We start from the raw sequence: 26,728 nt of genomic DNA, 5'->3' as shown, positions 1-26,728 counted from the left end.
TTGAAACTAATCATGGTGTTGTTATACATAATAACAAAGTGATTAGACTGGATAAAACCCATGCCACCCATGTCAGTGGCCAGATTGAACACATGGTCGGCTCCAGTGGTGACCTTCATGCAATTATCAATTAAAAGGATGAGTTAAAAGGTAATCTTCTAAGAAACAAGCGAGAAAACACCTACCTTGAAAGTGCTAACTGAAGAACTAATCGCGAGAGATTCTGGTCGCCGATTCGAGAGGGTTCAGCGTGAGACTATGGTGTAGGGTCCCACGATCTAGGTTAGAGGCGAGACACCTGGCCCGCTGAGGTGTCTATTATTTCCATATCTAAGTTTTCTTTTCTTTTCTTTTTTATTAAAAACTCTTAGCACCAAAAAGAAAATTTCTTCTCATAGTTTGACTCACTAATTTACTCTTATCTGTTTTATGATTAGGTTGACCAAGTCTGATTTCCGTGAGCCGGTCAACAATGGAAATGACAAAATAGTGAGCATGAATGAGATGGCTGAGATTGTACTTAGCTTCGAAGACAAGAACCTCCCAATTCACCACATTCCTGGTCCTGAGAGAGTCTGCGGGCGTAATTCCGATAATACTCTTATCAAGGAGAAGCTTGGCTGGGCACCCACCATGAGGCTCAAGGTAAATTCTGTTCATTTACAAATCTGTTTTTATGTTCTTTTGTTTTGCTTGTTTATCATTTTATTATTTACTGGTAAATTTTATGAATTCCATTTTATTATTTACTGAGTTATTTATTAATACATTTTTACAGAATTGGTTGAGATTTACATACTTATGGATTAAGGAGCAGCTTGAGGAGGATAAAGTTTCAGGAGCCGATTTGTCGGGTTATGGTTCGTCCAAGGTGGTCGGGATCCAAGCGCCAGTTCAACTTGGTTCCCTTTGTGCTGCTGATGGGAAGCAGTAAAAATCCGTGCAATTCATCCTAATTTATTTGATTTGTGTTGAATTGAGCTTAATTCCATATTTGGAATAGAATGGAGTGATTACAGCTTAGTGTAATATTGCTTTTTTGTTACATTAGTATTCATTAGTTGTTTTGTTAATTCCATATTTTTTTCTCTATTTTTTTATGAAAAAAATACTTTAGTAAATTAGGTTTTCTACTACATAATTTGCTCCCGTTGCTGTGCACGGGCACGATTACTAGTATACAGTAATGCATATCCCTGACCGAAAGGCAGCACAGTCAGACTGTGTGAAAAGAATCTAATCAATCGCAACTAGAGCAAGTTTGTTAAAACTATGAATTGATCTCATCCATCCATCATCGATCAAATAGATAGGATAATTAAATTGAATAAAGTAGACTAGGAACAGTAGAGTACCAACGGTACAATATGTTACCGTTAGAGATTTTTGTATAAATATAGAATAGAACTTGTGTAAAGAGAGAGATTCAATACAACAAAAATGAAATTTCTACATAAATAAATCGATACTGTTCTGCATAAATCCTTCTCCTCATAACCTCATAAAAATCAACAAAGTTAATGAAGCCTTTCAATTTTCATGCATCGATTGATTCGATTCTACAAAATTTACATATACGGCCTAACAAACTTTTGTATCAAGACCTATATATCCACCAACAAACTTAATTTTCACACCTCAATTCGCCTATTGTATCCGAGTCTATTTTAAGACATTATAAGCAAGCTATGATTGTATGATATCTACATTCCTAGCTTGAGGGGGAGTGTTAAAACTATGAATTGATCTCATCCATCCATCATCGATCAAATAGATAGGATAATTAAATTGAATAAAGTAGACTAGGAACAGTAGAGTACCAACGGTACAATATGTTACCGTTAGAGATTTTTGTATAAATATAGAATAGAACTTGTGTAAAGAGAGAGATTCAATACAACAAAAATGAAATTTCTACATAAATAAATCGATACTGTTCTGCATAAATCCTTCTCCTCATAACCTCATAAAAATCAACATGGTATCAGAGCCAGGTTAAAATCCTAACTCCATTCCGCAATCAACAAAACTGCAGCACCAACAAAAAAAAAACCACAAAAAGTTCAGATCTGAACAACAAACCACAAAAGAAAAAAAAAAGGGGAAAGAGAAATGGTTTGGTGCAGCAGCCGGGAACAAAACCTGCACTAACCAGAGCTGAAGAAGGCTTTCAGCCATAAAATCAAAGAAATTAAGAAAAGAAAGAAAGACTGACCTCAAGATTTCAAATCTTAGCCTCGTCTCTATATGGGAGAAGCCCAGTGACAGAGAGCAAGAGCCAGAGAAGAAAGGTGAAGTGCAAACGAGGGGGAGAAAATTCAAACCCGCAATACAACACCAGTCTGGTACAAAAGGCAAGAAAATGGGTCTCAACCCTCAATTAAGGTAAAACGAAAAAGAAAAAAAAAAGATAAGTAATATTTTCCTTTTTTGTTCTAACCAACAAAATCAATCAAATACCATAAAAAAAACAGCCAAGTACCACCCAAACTAGGGAAGCTAGTCGGTACTTGAGAAACCAGCCAAGTACCACCCAAACTAGCAAAGTTAGTCGGTACTTGAGAAAAACAACCAAGTACCACCGAAACTAGCAAAGCTAGTCGGTGCTTGAGAAAAACAGCCAAGTACCACCCAAACTAGCAAAGCTAATCGGTACTTGAGAAACCCAAGAGCCGTAAAGGCCATCCAAACAAACAAAATCCCAGCCGCTGAGAAAACAGAATACAGTTTCTTGGAATTGATTATTGGGTCAGAGTGGATGTAGAACCCAGTTAAAAAATCAAGTGCCAAGAAGGCTAGCAAGTTCTGAGTACACTGTACCAGCCATCCAAAAAAGAAAAACCCTCATACTGATATCTGTTCTTACCAGTACTAGTACCAGTACCACAAATAAAAAAATAAAAAAAATAAAAAAAAATCAACCAAGATTTATACCAGGAAAATCAGAAAAATTCCCAGCAAGAATCAACAAACCAGCACAATATCTGATAACCCAATAACTCAATCAACCCCCAAAAATTCAGCAAGTCACTTACCAAACAAAGATTCAAATCAGTAACCGAATTCCCAAGAAATACTAGATTGAACCAGAAAATCAGCCAATACCAGAATTGAGAGCTCAAAAAAGGGGAGAAATCCTTCGAGAAATCAAAGAAACAAAACCAACCATTGACCTCACGAAGTTCAAAGTTGGCCCGAGGTGGCGAGATTTTTCCATACCTTGCAGGTCTCGACTCAAAATATGAGACAGTTAAAACCCTCATCCTTTCTCGGTTCCTTCCCTAACAAAAAGAGACTCACCACATCACCATGGGCGGGTCCACAAGCCAGAGGAGGCGAGGGACACGAGACCCAGGCATTTGCGGCGGCAACTCAAAACCCTAACTCCTCTCGTGAAATAAAGAGAAAAAAGGGGCAAAAGGTGCGGAGACAGAAAAGGAAGAAATTCAACCTTTTCTCCAGCGAAGATCTCCGGCGGAAAGAAACCCACAACATTCTTTTTAAAGCCAGTGAAGAATGCTCTACATTTGGTGGGAAAAATGGAGGCGTCCATTTGTGGCACTCCAGGCGGGTCATCAGGGGGATTCTATGCTTCATTTGTTCAAGCAACTCCTCATACGGTACCCAAAAAACAAATATTTAAATTTCATATGGTGTAGCCTATAAATTTCATATGTTTTACCCAATAACCTGTACCTTGACCAAAACTAACCAATATTCGTTTATAACCAACCAATAGAATTAAAACGCCAATCAATAGTATGAAAAATTATAGACAATTGCCAAAATATCAATAAAATAGAAATATTCATTCTTATAAAATTTACTTTCAATTATTTCATCTAAAGATTTTCATAAATTTCAACATTTTAATTATAAAATTTCAAAACTGACTTTTCTTCCAATTGTATGTTGACATTATTGAACGTTATAAAATAATTATGTTTCTATAATGCATACATGAATTTCTTTTTTTTTTACTTTATGTTGTGTGAGAAAAATGAATTATCTTTGTACAACCAAAAAAAAAAACTATGAGAAAAAATAGGGCACGAGATTTTTGGACATCATTTCTATAAAATATTATAATTTCTAATTTTTCCTATAACAATTGTATTAATTATAATGGTTTGTAAAATTATAAAACTAACTTTAAAAAGGTTGTTAACTTACTAGAAACCAAATTTTAAAAATAATTATTTTACAAACTATCTTAAAATCTAAGATATATTTTTCATACAAATGGGTCAAGATTCATATAACATATTCATAACAAAAATACCAATATTCATAAACATAGTCTCAATATTCATATTTTTTACATGGTACATTCCATAACACAAAGAACCGGTATCCAATTCATACCAAGATAATAAGACCACCAATCAAGGTGGCTGGGATATACCAAGAGCAAACAAGGTCATCAAAAGAGCTCTATATTCCATAATACAAGGGCTCACTCTGTACCAATACCGATAACCAGTGTTACTCCCCAAAAAGGGGTGGCTGGCCAAACCAGAAAAAAATCAGTAAGAACTCCAAAAAAGGGGTGGCTGAAAAAAAAAAAAAAAAAAAGATATCAGTAACAACTCCAAAAGTGGGGTCGCTGATCAAAAACCAAAAATGTCAGTAACAACTCCAAAAATGGGGTCGCTGATCAAAAACCAAAATATATGTCAGTAACAACTCCAAAAGTGGAGTCGCTGATCAATAACCAAAATATATCAGTAACAACTCCAAAAACGGAGTCGCTGATCAATAAACAAAATATGGGTGACTGGCTCGATGACCAAGGGGTGTTGGTAATACCTCAAATAATTGTACAAGAACATGTACAATTAGAAATACCAATACAAATACCTAAAAAATAAAAATTGATACGTTGGTAATTTTACAATTACCTAAAAAATATAAAAGACCCATTGGAGGAAAAAAAGAAAAAAGAATAAGGAAAAAAAACACTCTGGCGGACTCAAAGAGCCAGTGAAGAAGAAAAATTAATGGTCCAGATTTTTTTGGAGCATGGGTGAAAATCTCTCCATTTGAGAAAAAAAAATGGAAGACTCTATTTTAGGGGGAGTTTATGAAGAAAAATATATAGCGGGTCAGAGCAACCCGATTCAACAAAATCTCAAATGAGGAAATCTCTTCAACAACCGATTGTGGTGTCAACTCAACAAGATTACTCAAAAATGCGGTATCTTTGTTTAATATAAATTAAAATTTTCTTACATGATAAATTGATAATTGATAATTAGTGACAAAATATTTTGATAATCTAGACATAACAAAAATGACAAAATTAATAAGTTAACACAAGAATTTAAATTTGGCTAAATACCTTGATTTTATATTAATTTAGATACAAAGATCGGGTTACTGCGATTGTTTGAATTTTTAATTATAGAATTGAAGAAATACGAAGAACATCAAGGGTGATGCAACTATCTTCAAGACTTAGAGATGATGCAATCCCTTCGGGCATGGAAAAAGTGCAAGTCAAAATCGAAACTCAACTCATGCGAAGTGTGGAGCAACTTGCCAAGCAAGCTATGATTGTATCCGAGTCTATTTTAAGACATTACAAGCAAGCTATGATTGTATGATATCTACATTCCTAGCTTGAGGGGGAGTGTTAAAACTATGAATTGATCTCATCCATCCATCATCGATCAAATAGATAGGATAATTAAATTGAATAAAGTAGACTAGGAACAGTAGAGTACCAACGGTACAATATGTTACCGTTAGAGATTTTTGTATAAATATAGAATAGAACTTGTGTAAAGAGAGAGATTCAATACAACAAAAATGAAATTTCTACATAAATAAATCGATACTGTTCTGCATAAATCCTTCTCCTCATAACCTCATAAAAATCAACAAAGTTAATGAAGCCTTTCAATTTTCATGCATCGATTGATTCGATTCTACAAAATTTACATATACGGCCTAACAAACTTTTGTATCAAGACCTATATATCCACCAACAAACTTAATTTTCACACCTCAATTCGCCTACTGTTTCTAACATTCAGTATAGTTATCTCAATACAAGCTAGCTATTTGAGGGCTGCAAAACACTTGCACTTCAACAAGAGCAGCTCTATTTTCATTGCCAAACAGAGAGTCTTTTCCATCATGTCTTTTGGCATATGACAGCCCCAATCTCGACTTGGCTTGCCGAAGGTCCCCGATACCCGTACTTGCATCGGGACCCGTGAATACACCCATCACCGGGGTGAGCGGGGGTCCTATAAGTAGCCCGTCCGCTCCAAATTGGGGCCCGCCGCGTGCATAGTCGAATAATGCAGCACCACTTCCACCTACCTTGGGTAGAATTATGGGATCTTCATCATTCTCTGCACCTCCTGCATAAAAAAAGTCGTGTCAACAAAAAAAAGAAGGAAAGGTAGTACAGTAGAAGTTGTGTAAACATCTGGCATTATAAGTTTATAACCGTTGCTAGAATGTTTTGTAGTAGAATGATGTAATTTCCATGGAGAAAGCATATGAAGGATATCTTAGATAAAAAAAAATATATCAGGTCGAAATAGAAATAGATTTTATATTGTTTCTGCTTAATGTTTGCAGGTACTTTAATTTGTTTTCACTTTAATGAAAGAATTCAATCAAAGGGTTACATTATAAATTCAATAATGTACGACAAAAAAATAGATCCTACCAGTATTGGTCTCTTTCCAGTAAAACAGGAATGCATCAAAGGTGTCAGAATAGTCGTCGGTGCTCCTGTACCCTTCGGGATTAAATGCCCCAAATTTGAAGTTGTTTCCGGTGTATCCTATGATAACACATGGCCCCTTGAAGTCGCTACAACGGTGAAAATCATTCGCACCGAAGCCATCTATGGAGGCTCTGTAGCAGCATTTCAACTCCCTCCCTATTAATTGACAGACTAAGACAAATTAGCTCCTTTGTTAGTGTGAAACGGTCAATAGGTCTGATCACTGTGGCGATAAAAGAAAGGGTAATTAATGGATTGCCTCTCAAGTGTGTATCAGAAACCAGGGAAAGACAGAACGGAAGCTCAATTTCATGGTATTTGAATTGCTTCTTCTCTTCTACTCTTCTATTGTTTTTTCCCCAGTTGAAGAAATTAACAGGTCTTATCATCTTCCATCTTGGCATGGCTGAGCTAGTCACAATAGCCATGAAAGGATATTTTTTTTCTCTAGCGAGACAAATATTACAGCAAAGCTGAGTTTCTCTCGTAGAGGAAAGAAAAGTATTATTCAACGATAGAAATGATAATATAGGAATCAGGATATTCTCTCTTATCTTTTCACTTGTGTTCATCAGTACATCTGCCAATAAATGCTTTATTCATTGGCTGAGGCTCTGAGTGGGCCCAGAGCGAGAAGTGTATATTTCGCTTGTGTTGAGCCCGTATCCCCAGTTAGTCCAATTTATACAAACTGACGGTTCAGATTAATTCCAGTCAAACTAAATTCTTTTTTTTTTTTTGAGTAAAAGCCCTCAGGCAAGTCCAACTAAATTCAATTTGGTGTCTGTGGAAACTACAGGAGCCCGTTTTGAATTTTTGTGCCAGGTTAAAAAACGGTGCAGATTTACTAATACATCTCAGGTATCTGGGAATCCGAATTCGTTTGTGTTACCGGCTCCGTAATTTGTGAATTTGAGCAGCCGCAATCTGGGGCCGTCCGATTTTATATACTTGTACTGTTGTACAAGCGTCGTAGTTTGTCTTAAACTGCAGGTTTATGTTTGATGTTACTTGATCAATAACAGTAGATTGCTGTTATTAAAGAATGGAATCAAATTATCTACTTCTAGGTGAGCAGGAAATTCCAGCACACAGGTTCAATTCATTCATTTATTTCATGTTTGTTTTCATTTGAACGGTTATATTTAAATATTGATTGTATTTTTTTCTAAAACTTAAATACTTTTCATTCTTTAATTATAACTGTTCAGATTGAAGCAGGCACAAAATGAATGGATGAAATGACCCTGTGTGCAGGAATTTTTTATGCACAGAAGAGCAGAAGATTTGGTTCCTTGAAGAATTCTCAACAACTCCAAATGTTCAGAGTATTTAGTTTTGAACCAAACTAGTAAAATTACAATTAAAAAGTATGATTTTCTCGGTTAATTGATTCAGTTTGATTTAGAACATAAACATTTTTAGTTTTTGGTTTTTGGTTCGATTTATATTTTTACAAACAGAAATAACTGAACCTACCAAGAAAAATTAAGCACTTGTAACTCAGGTGTATGGTCAATTTATTTTCTTATGAAATGTATTTTACAAAAATAAGTAGGTTAGAGTCTTTTACTATTTCTAAATTAGATTATTATCCTGACAGGATAATCAGGATAATCAGGAGCGGAAGACTAATTTATAAAATACATAATATATGAAAAAGACAAAAATAATTTGGTTAGTAGGAATTGAATCCATGACTTTATAAACATCAAATATAACTCTTATCACTAGACTATATATACACATTTGCTATTTTAATTATAAAAGTGCTAGACTATATAAAAACTTAAAATAAAAAACAAAAATTTAATTAAATTTTAATATATATAATTAAAAAAATTAAAATTATAGGAGTGACTTAGCACCTGATATACATGTAGATTCACTCTTGACAATATATATATATATATAGAGAGAGAGAGAGAGAGAGAGAGAGTAAGGCTACGCTACTTCGCGAATTAAACATGCTGTTTTAATTCGTGCTCATATCTCTAGTTTCAAAGTCCAAATAGCTAATCCAAACTGTTAGATATTTAATCTATATTAAAATGTGCTTGGAGACCAAATTTTACATTTTTTGAAATTTTTTTTATTATTTATTAAGATGGTTTGAAAATCGTTGTTTTTTAATAGTGCAGAATTTTAATAAAAACATCGATTTTCAAACCATCTTAATAAATAGTAAAAAAATTTCAAAAAATGTAAAATTTGGTTTCCAAGCACATTTTAATATAGATTAAACATCTAACAGTTTGGATCGACTATTTAGACTTCAAAACTAGAGATATGAGCGCGAATTAAAATAGCCAATTTAATTTGCGAAATAACGTATCTATATATATTTTATCTTCCTTTATCGCGACAAATGAAAAACAAAACAAAACAGATTTCATTATCTTAAAAGAAGAGCTGAAAATCAACGAATCATAGAAATCCTAGCTACCCTCTTATTTATTTATTTTTCTGCTTCAAAGAGAGTAGTGTTTATGATGTAATTTATCGTGATGTTTTCATAAATTTTAACTCATGCTGAAAATTATTAGTTAATTGGTATTTTCGATTTCTTTTCTCATTCCATTTTGCATTTATTGTTTTGTTTGCTAAGAGTTTCAACCCTAACTATTATTTTTTCTGACAAAAATGAGAATATCACGGTCAATTGTTTCAATTTACAATTATTTCACGAGTATATATAACATGAGGAAGGATCCAATTACACCATTTTATTGTGATACATTTTGACACCATATTTGTATAAGTCATTTTTGCAATTTTAAAATCCAAACAGACGATCCGAACCGTTCAACATAATCTCCATATTAAAATGTGCTTGGAGACCAAATTTTACATTTTTGAATTTTTTTAGTATTTATTAAGAAGTGTACAAATTTGTTATTTTCAGACAATTTTGGACCATTGAAAAACAACATTTTTAAAAAATTCTAAATAAATAGTAATAAATTTTCAAAACATGTAAAATTTGGTGTCCAAGAACATTTTAATATGGACATCACGTTGAACGGTTCGGATCGACTATTTGAATTTTGAAATCGCAAAAATGACTTATAAAAATATGGTGTCAAGATGTGTTCCCATAAAATGGTGTAATTGGATCCCTCCTCATATAACATATATAGAGTAAAACTAGGGTGCTCTTAAGCTCACCAAAATTTTGGTGAGCTTAACTCTAAAACTCATCAAATCGATTTCAAATGATGAATCCAAACTGTTGAAACCCGCCTACCTTACGTGTGATGCATCTACATGTGAAATTTTTAAACATTCGAATTAATTTAGTATAAAGTCAAGCTTATTTTACCAATTTTATTTATTCCGTTGTAACGGTAGGCCTTACTTAATTCATTCTCAAGCTTATTTTACCAATTTTATAGATTAATTATCCTAATTTTGAGATGATGTTTTTGCTGTCCAATGTCTTGTGCTTCATGACTACATCTTGATGTTGTATAGCAGTCTATTAATTCATCATTGATGCGTAATTATTGAATCTCCTGTTATTATGAACCTGCACAATATCTCAAGAAGAAAAAAATGTAAAATGCAATTTATATATATTTTGCAAATTTAGACAAATAAACAAGTAGATTACGGCACAAGCCAACAGTACCTAATTTAATATAATATTGTTGAACAATTTTCTTTTCTTTCCGCAAGTTGGGAGCATAGAAGTTTTACTAATTACAACGTCATTATATATATGCCATTAGTGATAATCTTTGATGGAAAGTTTTGTGCGAGTAAATTCACAGGCAACTATAAATGTTTTCTTTTTTCATATCAAACTGATGTTTACTCTTTTTTGCATACAACATACTGAATTGTTTAGAAGGTCTAATGAGATCCAACCTTATAAAACTTTTTGTTTACTTTATTTTGTATGCCAAGAGCCTAAGACGATATGAACCTAAATTATTCCTTATATATTTTGGCTAGAAAAAATAACTAAGATGACAATACAACTAATTTGTTCAAATGATGTTAATTCATATATATGAATTATGAATGCGAATTATTACTACTTATTTTATCTAAGCATACGGGTCGGTACTGGGTTGTTTGAAAATTATGAAAGTTCTATAATTTTAGTTTAATCAAACAAATTGAATATTTATTGGGTTTATCTGGTTCGGTTGTGTTTACATAATCGAATAAGGAAGCATTTCCACTCAAAAAAGAATAAGGAAACATTTCCTCAAAAAAAAAAAAGAATAAGGAAGCAGAATTTGTCCAAACGGCTTCGAACCATAACTCCTCCAAATAACCACTTCACTGCATGATAATTTTTTCATATCTTGGAACGATCCTCAACTCAATCAAGACAAGAAACTCTCAATTGAAATGAAGAAACAAACTAATTTGATTAAATTGGGTAATTTTGGATAAATGGGTAAATTAACAGTAAAAATGACGATAAAGCCAGATAAAAAAGAAATACTCAAATTGACGTAATTTTTTCCATAATCCAAATGGATACAATTGTTGCCTTTATAAAGGCGAAGCTGTTACAATATAAATTGGTTACAAATCCTTCTAATCCTATCTTTATTACAATTCTGCCATTTATCTACTTAATTGGCTGAATTGACTTAACTCCAACTAGTCTGCATCTTCATCTCCAGTTCCTCCAGTTCTGTTCCAGCGGGGCCCAGTATCAATAATGCATAATTTAAATGAACACTGACCGTTTGCGTGTCGGAGCTGCCCTCGAACTTCTCCTATTTCGTTAATGCAGACTATGTCTAAATTGACCCATTTGGCTGACCCGGGTCGTGACATATATGATGCTATCAAAGCGTATTAAAACCGCTCAGATTGAAAAAGAAGAAGAAGCACATTAAATATACATTAGCCACTAGAGCCACTAGATCCAGTACCTCAGAAAATGGAGATCTTCATTATCTTCATTTTACATTTTACATTAAATATACATTAGCCACTAGATCCAGCAACATTTGACATTTTGAGGACTGAGAGAAATATTTCTCTCTAAATTCCAATATTACCCTTTAACTTGTCTCTCTGACCTCAATTAATAAAACAAGTAAAAAAAGGAAAGGAAGTCAGAAAATTAGCCCACAGATCTTTTCCTTCCGTGAGAAAAATCACACTCCAAAAAAACATTATAATTCCTCAAGAATCTTCTTTGTGATTCTCTTTCTTCTTCATTTTTTTCTTTAATTCGAAATTATTGTTCAGCGTGTACCCAAATTGGAAATGAATCACACTGTATCAATCGGAAAAGAACTTAGTAGGAAATCAAATTGCGTGATTCTCATATACGTTGAATTTCTCAACTCAAGCAAGCTTAAAGGCTCATACTTCAAGCGAGAGAAACTGATTAAAAACTCACCAAATCTCGAGCAGAAGGTTACAAGGTAAGCTATCTATGTATTTTTTAATTCAATATTTTTTTCTCTCTAAAAAATTGATTCAGTGCAACAAACCTGATAATTGCTTCTCATCATGTTGCCAGTTGAGGCGGCAAAATAACATCAATTAAGAAATAAAAAGAATCAATTTTGGGGGCATTTGAGATGGATTAGCATTTTATATTATAATTGGGGAGTGCTATATATTTGCACTACTAATAGTTATTATTATATTAAGTAACACAAAATAAATTTACTCTCTCGGCAAGGCTGTGGCCATTAGAAAAAATATTTTCAAATTATCATTATGACCATGCCCCCTTGAAGTAGTGGTAACATGTCAACCACTGATAATTTTAGAAAGTTCAACACAAGATCTGACTGTTTCTAGTAAAAAGTCACATATGTTACTCAAGAAAATACTGATATGGTACAGCCCTGCACTGACTGGTACACCAACAAAATTGTGTTCTAATGAGCCAGTGTTATACCAGTCCAATTATTGGGTACAAGTGTCCATTTATTCACCTTTGAATTATCTTTCCCTTTTCCTTTTGGAGTGCATTTCCTCTTCTTTGAAGTTCCCACTGAGGTCGATGGGTCTGAAACTGTTGACCCGAACTCGTTATCACTAACTGCCGGTTGCTACCCAATATGTCCTTAATTTATCCACCAAATTGACACAAGCACCACCTTCAGGAAATCCCATTAAGTCAATGTTGTCACATAACCCATTATAATTCTGCCATCAAAGCTTGAGAACCTAACAGCTCTGTCAACAAAACCTGACAGCTCTATTACAGTACCAACTGGTACAACTATTTAAAAAAAAATGTGATAGAGGGGCAAAGAGACATAGCACTCTTATTTCTGCTAGTTATTTCCTAAATAATTAAGTCTTTTTTATCAACTATTATAGCTAAAATAATTATATATTTTCTGCTATTTATTTCCTAAATAATTATGTCTTTTGAATACTTTTGATTTTGTTGTGTGCTTCTCATTTCTGACATGCTAGTGGTGTTGCTTCATTTATACCAATTATGTTAAAATCCATATCTATGTGAGTAATTTGATATTTATATACTATAATACATATTTTTGCATTTCTAACATGCTAGCAGTTTAGTGTTTATGTACTTTAATTTTTTACATCTCATTGCAACAACGACTCAATTGTATCAGACATTCACAATATATAAACCAAAATTTGAAGAAGTTGGAGATTTAGTTCTGGTTTTTCATTCTCTTTAGGTTTCAACTCATGTGAAATATAATTCTGGTGAAATATCACGGTTGCTCAACAAAATGTTTTTATGACACCTTACATTTTTTTTTCCTTTCGTTGGTACTTAAGAACCACAATTTATATATAATTCTAAAGAACTTTGTACTTTGTTGACAGATGAATCTTAATGGTTCGAGACACCTTACATTATTTTTTCAGTGATGATGACATAGAGAATGAAAAGCTCGAGTTAATCATGTTAAGCTTCGAGACATCTGATGAGTTGATCAAGGGAACACACGCTTTTTTCTCAGAAAGAGGTTATGGTTTATCAATTCGTAGCTTAAGAAAAAATAAGTATGTAGTTTTGGGATGTGACAAAGGTGGTTGCTATCGAGACCAGCGCAATGTTTCGATAGACCAAATAAAAAGAACAACAACAAGTCATTTAACAGATTGTCCATTTAAGATTAAGGGAAAACGACAAGATAATGGGTTATGGATGATTGAAATAAAGAACTACCTACACAACCATGAAGCTTCGGTTGATGTAACCGGGCATCCGATATGTCGTAGGCTATCACAAGAAGAAATAAGAAGTGTTGACCATATGAGCAAATCTGGAATACCACCAAGGCAGATCATTTCTTCTCTTCGGCAAAATAATCCCAAACTTTCTGCAATCTCAAAAACCATTTACAATGCAAAAAAAAAAAATTCGCAAAGATAATCTTGCGGGTCGTTCAGTCATTCAATCTCTAATGGAAGAGCTTGCCCAAGGCGGTTTCATGTATGATATTTTAAATGAAGGAGGCCATCTCACTCATCTCTTTTTTGCTCATCCGTTGTCGGTAAAGTTAACTCAAAACTTTCCTAATATCTTTATTATGGATTGTACCTACAAAACCAATAGATACAAAATGCCATTACTGGATATCATAGGAATTTCAAGTTTCAACACTTCCTTTTATTTGAGTTTTGCTTTTCTAAAAGGAGAGAGCGAAAAAGATTACATATGAGCATTAAAAATGTTTAGTAAAATTCTGGGTGAGAAGCAACCTTATGTCATAATAACTGATAGAGAGTTTGCATTAATAAATGCAATTAATATTGTTTTTCCAGAGTGCAAACATTTGTTTTGTGTGTGACATATAGAGAAAAACATATTGACAAAGTGTAAAAAATATTTTGAAACCGAAGAGATTTGGGTAAGTTTTTTGAGTTCTTGGAAAAATGTAGTATATTCTTCAACTGAGCTTGAATACAAGGAACACTAGAAAGAATTTGAATCAAACTACATGGAGAAAAAGAAAGCATTGGAGTATATTGAAAATGTGTGGCTACCATTGAAAGAGAAATTTGTCGGTGCATGGACCGATCAATACTTGCACTTCGGGAACCGTGCATCTTCACAAGTAGAATCAGCACATGCCAAACTTAAAGAAGTATTTACTAGTTTCAATCGGCGATCTTTATGAAGTGCGTAGCAAAATGTGTCTTGCAATTGAAAATGAATTCAATGAAATTAAGGTACTCCTCAACGCATACCTTATGTTCTAATCTCAACTATTTATTTATTATGTAACTTTAGAATCACCTAATTTGTTGTTTTCTAAATTTGTTTATAGGCGCAGCTTTCAAGAGAAAAGATGCTTCTTCTTCACTGTTGCAATATTTCATTTTTTTTAAATGTTGTTTACCATGTGTCTCTTTATGCTCTAAAAGATCTACACAACCAACACATGAAAGCAAAGTTGGGTACTATGAGTGTGGTTTGCAGTGGAAAATTTACAAAAACCATGGGTCTTCCATGTGCTCACAAAATGAGTAATTGGAGAAATGAGCCGCTAATTCTTGACTTGATACACTCACAGTGGCGGATTGATGGAAGGAGCTTGAGTGTTTGTGCGGCTACACACAACGATGACCATGATGATGGCTTTGATGTCATACTCGAATAACTTCGCACCAAGTATCAAGAATGGTCGGCTTCTACAAAAGATACCGCTCGTGAAAGAATAAAAGAACTCATAAGTCAATTTGATGTCACCTTCGAACCTATTACTCGACATCCAAAAGGCCGTCCACCAAAGAAAAAAAATAAGAGAAAGGCGATAAGTTCTACTCAACGGGATCCTTCTGGTTTTGAGTTTGTCGAAGCTTCTCGTCGGAGCGGTTTGGGCGAAGGACTTGATCATGGAAATGCAAGTTTGTTTGATTTAAATGTAAGTTCCTCTATGTGGGAATAAAACAAAGTGTGTAGGCATATAGTGTAAGGAACAAGGGGTATTTTGGGCTAAATAATTCCAGCTTATGTTATGCATTTTTGAAATTATGCTTGTATGGATATTTTATGCTATCAAAGAAAACTCTTCAATTTTGCAAGAAATTGAAAAATTATTGAAATTCTGTTATTTATCCCCACATGTGTACTCTATGTTTTTCTTTTTGATTCATACAGTAAATTACTTAAGAGAGAATGCTCAGACCAAGTACCAGATGAGGGTACAAGCAATTTTATAATTAAGAGGGGCCTATGCGAAATAGAATCATTTTTTACTTGCTATTTGTTTTGTCATAAAAGTCAAAACCAAATTGGGTATTCTTAGGTTGCTTGTGGAACTTACTCTGATTATTTTGGCTCTATTTGTACGTACTGGTAAGATATCAGGAGGAAGTTATATATTACGTGAGCAGTGGTGAAAAAACTATCTTTGATGGTTTGTATTTTGTATTTTAATTTTCACTATTTAATATAATTTTTTCAGTTTATATTTTGGCAGCTGCTACGAGAGAGAGATGCTTGTTACCAAAAAAAATACAATTTTTCCTTTTCTTTGGAATAACTTTTCTTGGTTATTTTTTTCCTTAATTATGGTATATTAATTGTAAAGATATGGGAAAGAAAGCAAAATGACAATATTGGAATTTAGAGAGAAATATTTCTCTCAGCTCTCAAAATTGCAAATGTTGCCCTCATTTTAGCACTCTCCTTCTTAATAATGTCCTCTCCTCAGCGTTAGACGATGATGCAGTCCAAATGGCTTCGGACTTAATCTCTTCCTATCTAGGAATGTTTAAATAGTTGGCTCGGTTGAAATCGAAATAAAATAATTAAATTAAATTTTTCTTTGATTTAAAAAAAATCGACCAATTAAGATTTGAACCGAACAAATTGAAGTAAATTTCAGTTTGTTCGATTCAATCCGAAGTAAATCTATCTATTGGTGCCATTATTAATGAAAATTACACGTGCATACACAAGTTGTCTAATTTCATATAAAATATGTAAATATTTTAAAATATTTAAACTAAAATGAAAGAAATGAAGCAATGATTGAATCAAACAAAATATAAATTATACTGAAACCAATATAATTCAGTTGGTTCGGTTTTGATCCGAACCGACCGTCTGGACAGTTTATCGTTGTTCCTTGATTCACCAACTCGGTCATCCTCCGCCGAGCCATAAACCCTAAACCCCTCTCCCTCTGTTCCTCCATTTCCTCCGACTATCAACCCCCCCCCTCGCGGAGTTCCTCCGGCGTAGAAAGATGCCCTCCAAAGGGAAGAAAAACCAAAAATACTCTTCTTCTCCCTCCCAGTCTCCACGAACACCTTCAACACCGCTCTCCGTTTCCTCCGCCGGCGAAGATACTCTCCACCACCGCCACCTCCTATCCGCCTTGTCCTCTGCTCACCCGTCCCTCCTTCCCAGCGCCTCCTCTGCCTTCTCCGGAACCATCGTCGAGAGTGAAGCATCGCTCTCTAAAGGCAACCGCGCGGTTGTTTATCTATCAGAGAGTGCTGTTGTCTCCTCCGCTTTCCACCCCGGCTCCCTTGTCTCTGTACTAATTTACTGTTCTTATACTATTTCCTGTTGTTTGTGGAATAACGTTTGGAAGTTGTAACTTTGCTCCCGTGCTCCATGGTTAAGTGATAGGGGTTGGAAATGAAGGGGAATGAAAGGAAGAGAGGTGAAAAACCTTGTTAATACTGTTCCTTAGTTCTACTGATTATGGGGTTCTTATTTAATAAGATGAACGAATGTTAATGAAGAAGAATGTTGTGAATAATTAATACATTCCTCCAAGCAGAACTCACCCTCATTTTGGGTGTACCCAATTTAATCTCCTGAGCACTTCCTCTCTGTTCCCCTCTCCTTTGTAACTCAATGCATAGCACTCTACAGTTGAAATCTGTCTGTCTCTAACCATAAAGCATAATCTTTACAAGGGTTCATATGCAAATAGAGTGTTATTTGATTATTGGAAATATTTTGTTAATACCATTTATTTCAAAGTTTTACCGTACATTCCTTTAGTAGAATGATATGATTGATTGGTCAGGAATGATAAAGATCTGTCTCGTTGTTGACCACTTCCATTGGATATAAAGTTAACCTCTTATTTAAGTTTCTAATACTATGTATCAATGCAATTTTTAATAACGAATTAACATTAATATGAAAAAATGAAAAGAAAAAAAAATCTAATTGAAAGCTTTTGCCTACTCCATATTAGGTATCTCTTGTTCCCTTTGATACCCAGCTGGACGACAGTGATGTTTGCACAGTCGATGCTGATGCAGGAAGGCAGTTTTCTATAGCGACTGTTTTCCCTTCTCGTAAGGTTGCTTTTTGTTGTTTAGTCAGCTTGGTTTTTGCAGTAACACCAGCTTTTTTGTTGTCTTTTTAAGAGGAGAATAACCCATCCCTCCACGTTGGGTTGGATTTTCATTTGCTTTCATTGGTTTTGATAGGTTGGTAAGTTTGTCATGATTTTGTTTAGCTACCCTTTTTTAGCAGTGTCTTTGTTTTCCCTGAAAACAAAATGGGTGTTAATTTAAGATGTCTGGAGAACGTTGTTATCATTTGCAAGCAAGTTGAAACAGAATGTTGCAGTTTGTAAAATCTATTAATTAATGTGAGACTTCCTTCTGAGTAGTGAATTTTGAGCAAAATTGTGACCATGATCTGCATCTTTAGGTTATAAAAGATGGAGTGAGGCTGTCTTGGGGCCTTTCTTGTACAATGGGTTTCCCTACTACTGGCCAGGGCATATTTATATCTCCTCTCTCCACAACTTTGCACATAGACAAGTGTGAACTACTTCACCTAAGCTTAATTGAAGGTCCTAATACCTGTTCAACTGCTGAGCTGGCACTTGAAGATGAAAAAGTCAAGGAACTCGTGCAGATTCTTGCTTCTCGGTGGCTATATGGCCGGTATTTATTAAAGGGTAATCTTGTGGGTATCCCTGTTTGTGGAAATGTATGCACGTTCCGTGTAAGAGTTTCTGGTTTGGAAAGTGATGTGTTTTTGGTGCATAGTACAAGCAGAGTTGAGCTGTTATCAGATGATGCAGTATTGGATGGTAATGATGATGAAACCAGTAAAGATGGGGCTTTGCCAGAGTATCAGGTAGGGGATGAATGGGATTCAGACTTGCCAAGATTAGGTGGTCTGTCTAAGGAGTTTGAGGATTTGAAGGAGATAATATCCTTTTCATTGGCTAAAGATGAAACATTGCCAAGGTTTTGACACTTCTTAATATTTTCTTGGATTTAAATTCTATTTATTTTGATTTTACTTTTTATCTAGTATAATAGTAGTATGGGTCAATTACTAATGGAGTACTAGTTCCTAATAGCCGTATCTCAAGCCGTCTTTTTTGGAATTTTTGTTCCTTTCACAGTCATTGTTGTTGTAGGATCAAGAACTGAGGCTGTAATGTGTAAAGTTAAGGTACCCAGAAAAAAAAATATAGGAATGAGTTTAAACCACTGGGTTACTAGACCGGTTGGGTGGGCCTGTTCATTGTGTACCAATAGTGTACGATAATTTCTTATATACAATGCTTATTTGTTTCATATCTTGCCTATTTTAGCAGGCTAATGATCTGTCATTGTCAGTTTATAATGTTCTTCCCTTACCTTACTAGGTATAAAGGTGTGCTTCTTTATGGCCCGCCTGGCACTGGAAAGACATCTCTCGCTTGTATGTGTGCCAAAATTGCCAGTGCCCAACTCTTTACTATTAATGGGCCTGAAATAATTAGCCAGTACTATGGTGAGAGCGAACAAGCACTGCATGATTTGTTTACTTCGGCCAAGAAAGCCGCCCCGTCTATGGTAAAAACCCATTTTGCTACTGTTATCATTCCTTTTCTTTTTTTTTTTGCTATTCTTGTTTCTTCTATCTGCTCTTGTCATTTACTTAGGCTTTTTTGGATTTCCTTTCTTAATATGCATATAATCACCTTTGTGTGTAATTTTGAAGTTTATGCTTGTTAGGTTGTACATATATGGTCTAATGAGTTTCTGTTGAAAGGACCTATTAGTATGTTTACTATTTCAAAAAGCTGACTGTAGAAAACCTTCAATATGTAACCTTACCACAAGTTGAATTGTTGTATCCTCTCTAATTGAAATTTGCAAATCAAGCTGAAGTTTCAAAGATTACTGGACCAATTCACATCCAAAGTAGCACCGAACATTTTCTGAATTATATGCAGACAGCATCTTTGCCAAAACGACTGAATTGCCGTTACATGAACTCAACTAAATCACGGTATTACTATCGGACAGTAAAGAGCTGACTATTGTTTGCAATGTAACCTTATGTAAATGTACACGACCTTTTTGTATCATTAAAGGTGTTTATTGATGAACTGGATGCAATTGCGCCAGCAAGGGGGGATGGGACTGAGAACTTGTCTCTCAGGATGGTCGCGACCTTATTGAAGCTGATGGATGAGATTGGCCAAACTGATCGTGTAATTGTGATAGCTGCCACCAACCGACCTGACAGTATTGACCCTGCCTTGCGACGGCCTGGGAGACTTGACCGAGAAATCGAGATAGGTACTTAAAGGGTTAGTTTTACCCAATTTTTTTTTTTTTTTTTTAAATTGCTTTTAGCTTCTTCAGTACTGTTGTTAAGCTTATAAAACATTTATAATGATTGTTTGAGGCATTTTAAGAATCTTCATGGTGATCCAAAAGCTTGAAGTAAACGGTTATTGTTTACGTATGATTTATTTTCTATTTTTATGAAAAAATCTCTTGGTTAAGTTTGGGCATCCTCAAAGAAAATTTGGTGGTTGGAATTCAGGTGATGGCTTATATGGCCTATGAAGTTGTTGTGTAATCAGCTTTAAAAATATTAACCGGCATGATTGTAGGGGTACCATCACCAGACCAAAGGCTGGGTATACTTACCGCCATACTAAGCTACATGGATCACTCTCTCTCCCAAGATGAGCTACACCTATTGGCTTCTGAGACTCATGGCTTTGTGGGTGCTGACCTAGCAGCACTCTGTAATGAGGCTGCACTAAACTCACTTCGGCAGCACATCAAGTTAAAAGGAGAAAAACCCTCTGATTTCATTGGCTCCTTGTCTAATTCTCTGTCTAAGCTTACTGTTTCATCAGAAGATGTAATGGGAATGAATGGAGACGAAGACCTTATAGTGAGATTTGAAGATTTTGAGAAGGCCAAACTAAAAGTTCGCCCCAGTGCCATGCGTGAGGTAATAATGTACATTGTGCCAAAAAGATTTTCTTCATTTAAGTTTGAATGTAGTTTAGGATAACTGAAAAGTAGTTTCCTTTAATTTTTATTTTATTTTTTTATAATTAGGTTATGTTGGAACTGCCCAAAGTGCGATGGGAAGATGTTGGCGGTCAATCCAAGATAAAGGAACAACTGATCGAGGCCGTCCAGTGGCCACAATTGTGCCCAGAGGCATTTAATCGGATTGGGATCAGTCCTCCCCGTGGCCTGCTCATGATAGGCCCACCTGGTTGTAGCAAAACCCTTATGGCTCGTGCAGTGGCATCAGAGGCCAAACTGAACTTTTTAGCTGTTAAGGGGCCTGAACTATTCAGCAAATGGGTTGGTGAGTCAGAGAAGGCCGTGAAGGCACTGTTCGCCAAGGCCAGAGTCAATAAGCCTGCTATTATATTCTTTGATGAGATTGATGGACTTGCGGTAACACGAGGTGGTGAGAATGATGGTGTGTCTGTGGCGGACCGGGTTCTGAGCCAGCTCCTTGTGGAAATGGATGGTGAGTCCTAACTCATGGCCTGTTTTGTTGGTTTCACTGTTATCAGGTGGGCAATCTGTTTTTACTATAAAATATGGTCAGAGGTGAACAGGGCGGACATGGATTAAGAAAGTGAAATTCTTGACGAACCTGTTTAGCTGATAAAAATGACAGTTTGATGTAATTATTTGGGAAGAGAATATAATATTTGTTTGGTACCAGCTTAATTTCTGCTATATGGTACTAAATTGCTGTATTAGATGGTAAATGGTAGTGATACAATTTTGACTTTTATATTTTGATTTTTACTATGTTTCATCTCATAACGTTTTATTGGATACTATGAATAAATCAGGTCTGGATTTGAGGACTGGCGTGACAGTTATTGCTGCCACAAACCGCCCCGACAAGATTGATCCTGCCCTTCTGAGACCAGGTTGGAAGTTGAACTTTGAAGTTCTAAACTTTACTATGCTATAATATTATTATGTACAATTTTGTGTGTCCCCCTCAAAATTCAAATGCCATGCAGTGACATTAGAAAAAACTAAAAATTATTAGGAAATAACACAGTTTCTCCTACAAAATGATCCACTATATTTAAAATGAGGATAAAACAGGTAATTTGTGTATTACTCTATTATAAGTGAAACGAGGAGGAAGCTGCATATCTGCTGAATTATTTTTTTAAGGGGCAGATACTTCTTGTTCTGCAATACTTTGAAGATGCATAATTTAACTAGGAATCTTCTCAAAATTAGTTTTTTTGCTTTTCGTTAATCAATTTTGTTTGAGACAGATTTGAGGTTGATTTGGTCATATAGTCTGGGAGCCCCATTTAAGTTATGGGGTAGGTGTCGTACGTGCTTAGAGTTTACCATTTTGATTACACTGCAAGGATTTTGGATCTGCTTTATGTTTGTTTTGAAAATGAATTAACACTAAAAATGCATTCTGTGTTCAGGCCGTTTTGACAGACTCTTGGATGTGCAACCTCCGGATGAGGCAGATCGTGAAGAAATTTTCCTGGTGCACACAAAAAAGATACCATGTGGGCCTGATGTAAGATTGAGGGAGCTTGCTGTTCTAACTGAAGGTTATACTGGGGCTGACATAAAGCTAGTGTGCAGAGAAGCTGCTATATCAGCACTTGAGGTGATACGTGCATTGCTTTACTTATGTTCACCATTTCATTCTGTGCTCATTTGTCTGTCTGAAGTAATGCGTAGGATTATAGTTTTGGTTACTGGCCTGCCCAATTGATATCTTCCAACCTTTTTTCCTTCCTATTTATTGGTATAGTATAGATTAGTACTGCAATCCTTGTTCGACTTGTGGATTGTTTTGGGAATGCCTTTTGCTTTATGTTTTTTTTTTTTTTTTTTCCTTTGAAATGAACACCAAAGTATTTGTTTGCTAACTTCAAGTTCCGGTATTCGAACAGGAAAGTTTTGATATAAATGAGGTATCAATGCATCATTTCAAGAAGGCTGTTAGTAATGTTCAGCCGTCAGATCTCAAGTTCTACCAAAACCTTGCCATCCAGTTCAGGAGGCTGGTGGATGACACTTCAGTCAGAGATATATGAAAGCATTTGTAAAGAATCTTCAAATGTCTTGGAGCCATCTTGGATATTCTTCCGGTTTTTGTTCTTGTTATTTTTTTTCCCAATTTTGGTCTAATATTATCCCCTTTCTATTGGCTGTAGTTATACAATAGAAGTTTAACAATGTTCTTTATTTGTAGGTACTGCTTATTTGTTAGTGTATATTATGTTTATTTATCAGGGTTGGATGGAATACATGGGTTGCCTTATACTTGTATGATATAAAAATATAGTATGGAAGTTTTAAATCTACTATTTAGGGTATTAGAAAAATTTGTGCGCATTGCTAGTTGCGCTTTCCTGCACCACCTAATGCATGGTACTGCGTGCCATTAAGACAAACTTTTTTTTTGAGGAAAATTAAGACACATTTTTTAGTTGTCTGAGGATGTTGTATTTGCACATCCTGTGGTATCTTTATCGATAGCGGGCTAGGATAAGTTGACATGGTAATTTTAAGTTGGTAAATTTGTTCACTCATTCCATGTTTTATCGTCTGCGTCTCATCTACCAAACTTTGTGTATTCGTATCTGGCGATATCTAGTCGGAGCTATTCAATCTGCATTGTGACATGATCCTTTGAGAAAGGAGATGAAAAGAATATTCACCGTTTATGTAAATGCAGAGCAATGACGGAGTAATTATGACCAAATTTTATGACTCCAAACAATTGTAATTGCGTAATTTAATTTTAGTCCATTATTAACAACAAAAGGTAAAAAAAAAAAAAAAATAGATGCATTAAATATCAAAAACTATTACTAGTTTGGCATGCACTATTAAATATATGGTTTAAACTTATTTGCATTTTCTACTACATAATTCACCTATTATTATTAACCTACGGTTCACATCTTAGTCGTATTTTATCGGTGCACAGCTTAAATTTTATTTGTATTTCTTGATGCACGATCAACTACGTATATCCGGCATATCATCATATGTCATAGCGTGGGACAATTTTAATAATATGACATACTTTTAAAATTATTTTTGAACTACAAGCATATTATTGTATTTTTTTTTTTACAAATAATACAAGAGGCATTCTTTAATATATTTTTTTATTTTTAAAAAACAATATACTAATAGCTCAACTCATAAAATAAAACTGTATAACATTTATTTATCCAACCTTTTTATGTTAATTTTATAATTTTGCTCGTGAACGCCAGTTCCTCCCCCAAACCTCATGCATTCGCATCCTTAGAGATATCTCAAACTTTGAGTATTTTTTTGGAAAATTTCAGCCGTTCAAATTCATTCTGCACGAATCTCAAAATACAAATAATACTACCCCACTATCCCCGAATAGGCACCGGACACGTCCGTCACGCAAAAGTTTGAGAAAGCGTATCCTCTGAGATATCTCATCGACATGTCTGGTGCCTATTCGGAGATAGCGCAGGGACAATAATATTTGAGTTTTGAGATTCGTGCAGAACGTATTTCAACAGTTGAGATTTTCCAAAAAGTCGCGCAAAATATGAGATATCCCAGAGGATACGCATTCCAACCTCACTTGGCTTCGTCCCCGTGTCTGGTTTGCTACAAAATAGAGTGCAAGCGAAGTGCAACCCATATATAAAGTACTACAAAATAAAATTTATTATTGTTATGTTTTCAACAACGAAGTTTTTTTTTTATTAGTTTCAATTTGTGCTTGTGCGAACACGAATTGTAAGAGATGGAATTTTCTAAAAAGAACAATGCATGTAATGACCCGCGGACACTTCGATCCACAAAGAATCCTCTTTTTCGAAACCGGTAATTCTAAAAGTAACAAACCATTAAATTTAGTGTCATGTAGCATGCCGGACCCGTTGCGTCACGACAATGAATCATGTTTAGTTTTGAACAAAGTTTTCTAATCACAGTTTAGTCAAACAAATTCGTATCATGCTATGTTGTGATTAAATGTGAGTCTCGTGTTGTGTTGGATTATGATCAAATCTAATTTTCACGTGTCATGCTATGATTAAAATCACGATGAATAGTCATGATACATCAGTTATGCCGCATTACGTGTCGTGTCGTATCGTATCGTGATTAAGTCAAGTTTTAACATATTGTGCTATGATCAAAATCACAGAAATAATCACAACACATTAGTCACACTGCAACTAGGGGCAGATCCAGAATTTTTATCAGGGTAGGGCACTAATCGGATTCAAATAACTAATCGGGTTCAAATCCATTAACTTATTGGGTACACAATTACAATTCCATAATCTATTATAATCATAAAATCGACTGACATAATATTGAAATATTTTTAGTAAGCTAAATAAAAATTTGTTTGGCACAATTCAAAGTGGAATTGTTCTTAGCCAATTAGCAAATTGAACTCAAAGTTTAAATAAAAGTTTAACTGAAATATAAGTGTTGAATAATAAAAAACACAAAAAGTCCGATCAACTCATTTCTTAGAGTTGTAATAATAGATTCCACTATCAAATCTTTCTTGTTCTCATATTCTCTTTCATTCTATTTACTAAATAGAGTATCACATATCCGACGACCAAAACTCAGAAGAAATCGGTTCAAGAATTGGACTAACTCGAACCAAGGATAGGCACTATATCGAATCAGGGGTAGGCACATTGAACAATTAGTACTGGATCAAATTAAAAAAAAAAATCAAATTCAGGGTTAGACACTTGCTTCCGATTTTTTTATTTATATCCCAAAAATAACCAAACTTGTGTTGAAATTCGAAAAGTACCCAAACCGGAAATTTTTTTTCTGGAATTAACCGCTAACACCGGATAATATTTTTTCAGAAATTAAATTCAAAATCCAGATAAATTTTTTCCAGTCTCCAAATCTGGAAAATTTTTTTCCAGACTAAGCTCCCAAATCCGGAAAAAAAATTTCCAGACTCGGAGATGCCCTACATAAGGAGTCCGGGGTCCTTCTTCCCCACCCGAGCCCCTCACATCTCTTTCTTCTCTTCCAGAAAGGTAATTTTTTTTTTAAATTTATATTTATAATATTTAATTATTTAATTTTAAATGGTTTAGAATAGTGTCCAAATAATTTAGAATTTTAGAAAATTGTGTAGAATAATTTAGAAAATACGAAAATAGTGTAGAATAATTTAGAAAATAACAAAATGGTCTGAAATAATTTAGAAAATACCAAAATGGTCTGGAATAATTTAGGAAAAACCAAAATGGTATGGAATAATTTAAAAAATACCAAAATGGTATGGAATAATTTAGAAAATATCAAAATGGTATGGAATTATTTAGAAAATACCAAAATGGTATGAAATTATTTAGAAAATATCAAAATAGTTTGGAATAATTTAGAAAATACCAAAATGGTCTATAATTATTTAGAAAATACCAAAATGGTATCGAAATTACCCTATTAATTTAGAAAATTGTTTGATTAATTTAGAAAATTAAAAAATGATTATGAATTTTTTTAGAAAACTCTTCTATTTTTGGATCCCTTTCGGAGCTCTGACTGTCTAATCGATTGGCTATTCGATCCAGGTTTTTTTTATTTTTTTAATATTAATTTTAATTTATAATATGATTAATTAGTTCATTTTAAATGGTTTAGAATATTATCCAAATAATTTAGAATTTTTACAAAATTACCCTATTAATTTAGAAATCCAAAATGGTCTAGAATAATTTAGGAAATACCAAAATTGTCTTGAATAATTTAGAAAATACCAAAATGGTCTAGAAT

At 34.3% G+C, this 26,728-nt stretch overlaps 3 protein-coding genes across 7 annotated transcripts; 2 read left to right on the top strand and 1 right to left on the bottom strand.

Moving 5' to 3' along the window:
* The first annotated feature begins 399 nt into the window (after nucleotides 1-399).
* Nucleotides 400-1,047, top strand: LOC144565060 (GDP-mannose 3,5-epimerase 1-like). The gene is made up of 2 exons (XM_078314691.1): nucleotides 400-645; nucleotides 779-1,047. Exons 1-2 carry the CDS (start codon nucleotides 430-432, stop codon nucleotides 932-934), a joined length of 372 nt encoding a protein of 123 aa, XP_078170817.1. The 5' UTR covers nucleotides 400-429; the 3' UTR covers nucleotides 935-1,047.
* Nucleotides 1,048-5,961: 4,914 nt separating this feature from the next.
* Nucleotides 5,962-7,304, bottom strand: LOC144552188 (TLDc domain protein). 2 transcript variants are annotated; one of them, XM_078300324.1, is made up of 3 exons: nucleotides 7,005-7,304; nucleotides 6,686-6,901; nucleotides 5,962-6,371 (listed from the first exon to the last, which is right to left on the bottom strand). In XM_078300324.1, exons 1-3 carry the CDS (start codon nucleotides 7,171-7,173, stop codon nucleotides 6,049-6,051), a joined length of 708 nt encoding a protein of 235 aa, XP_078156450.1. In that variant the 5' UTR covers nucleotides 7,174-7,304; the 3' UTR covers nucleotides 5,962-6,048. The 2 variants fall into 2 exon arrangements, with proteins under 2 accessions (XP_078156450.1, XP_078156458.1); XM_078300332.1 differs by having other exon boundaries at nucleotides 5,962-6,362; nucleotides 7,005-7,303.
* A 9,472-nt stretch (nucleotides 7,305-16,776) lies between these two features.
* CIP111 (Cam interacting protein 111) lies at nucleotides 16,777-23,270 on the top strand. Of its 4 annotated transcripts, none has more exons than XM_078300213.1 (10): nucleotides 16,777-17,214; nucleotides 17,890-17,997; nucleotides 18,354-18,901; nucleotides 19,309-19,498; nucleotides 20,023-20,230; nucleotides 20,551-20,900; nucleotides 21,011-21,437; nucleotides 21,772-21,852; nucleotides 22,381-22,571; nucleotides 22,861-23,270. In XM_078300213.1, exons 1-10 carry the CDS (start codon nucleotides 16,921-16,923, stop codon nucleotides 23,002-23,004), a joined length of 2,541 nt encoding a protein of 846 aa, XP_078156339.1. In that variant the 5' UTR covers nucleotides 16,777-16,920; the 3' UTR covers nucleotides 23,005-23,270. The 4 variants fall into 4 exon arrangements, 3 of the variants coding, with proteins under 3 accessions (XP_078156339.1, XP_078156359.1, XP_078156347.1); XM_078300233.1 differs by having other exon boundaries at nucleotides 16,822-17,214; nucleotides 17,890-17,992; XM_078300221.1 differs by having other exon boundaries at nucleotides 17,179-17,343.
* The last annotated feature ends 3,458 nt before the right edge of the window (nucleotides 23,271-26,728 follow it).

The sequence above is a fragment of the Carex rostrata genome, chromosome 1 (genome assembly GCF_964058835.1).
Source record: "Carex rostrata chromosome 1, lpCarRost1.2, whole genome shotgun sequence".
NCBI classification, from domain to species: domain Eukaryota; kingdom Viridiplantae; phylum Streptophyta; class Magnoliopsida; order Poales; family Cyperaceae; genus Carex; species Carex rostrata.
The sequence above is the reverse complement of the archived record's forward strand: the minus strand, read 5'-3'. Positions and strand labels throughout refer to the sequence as shown.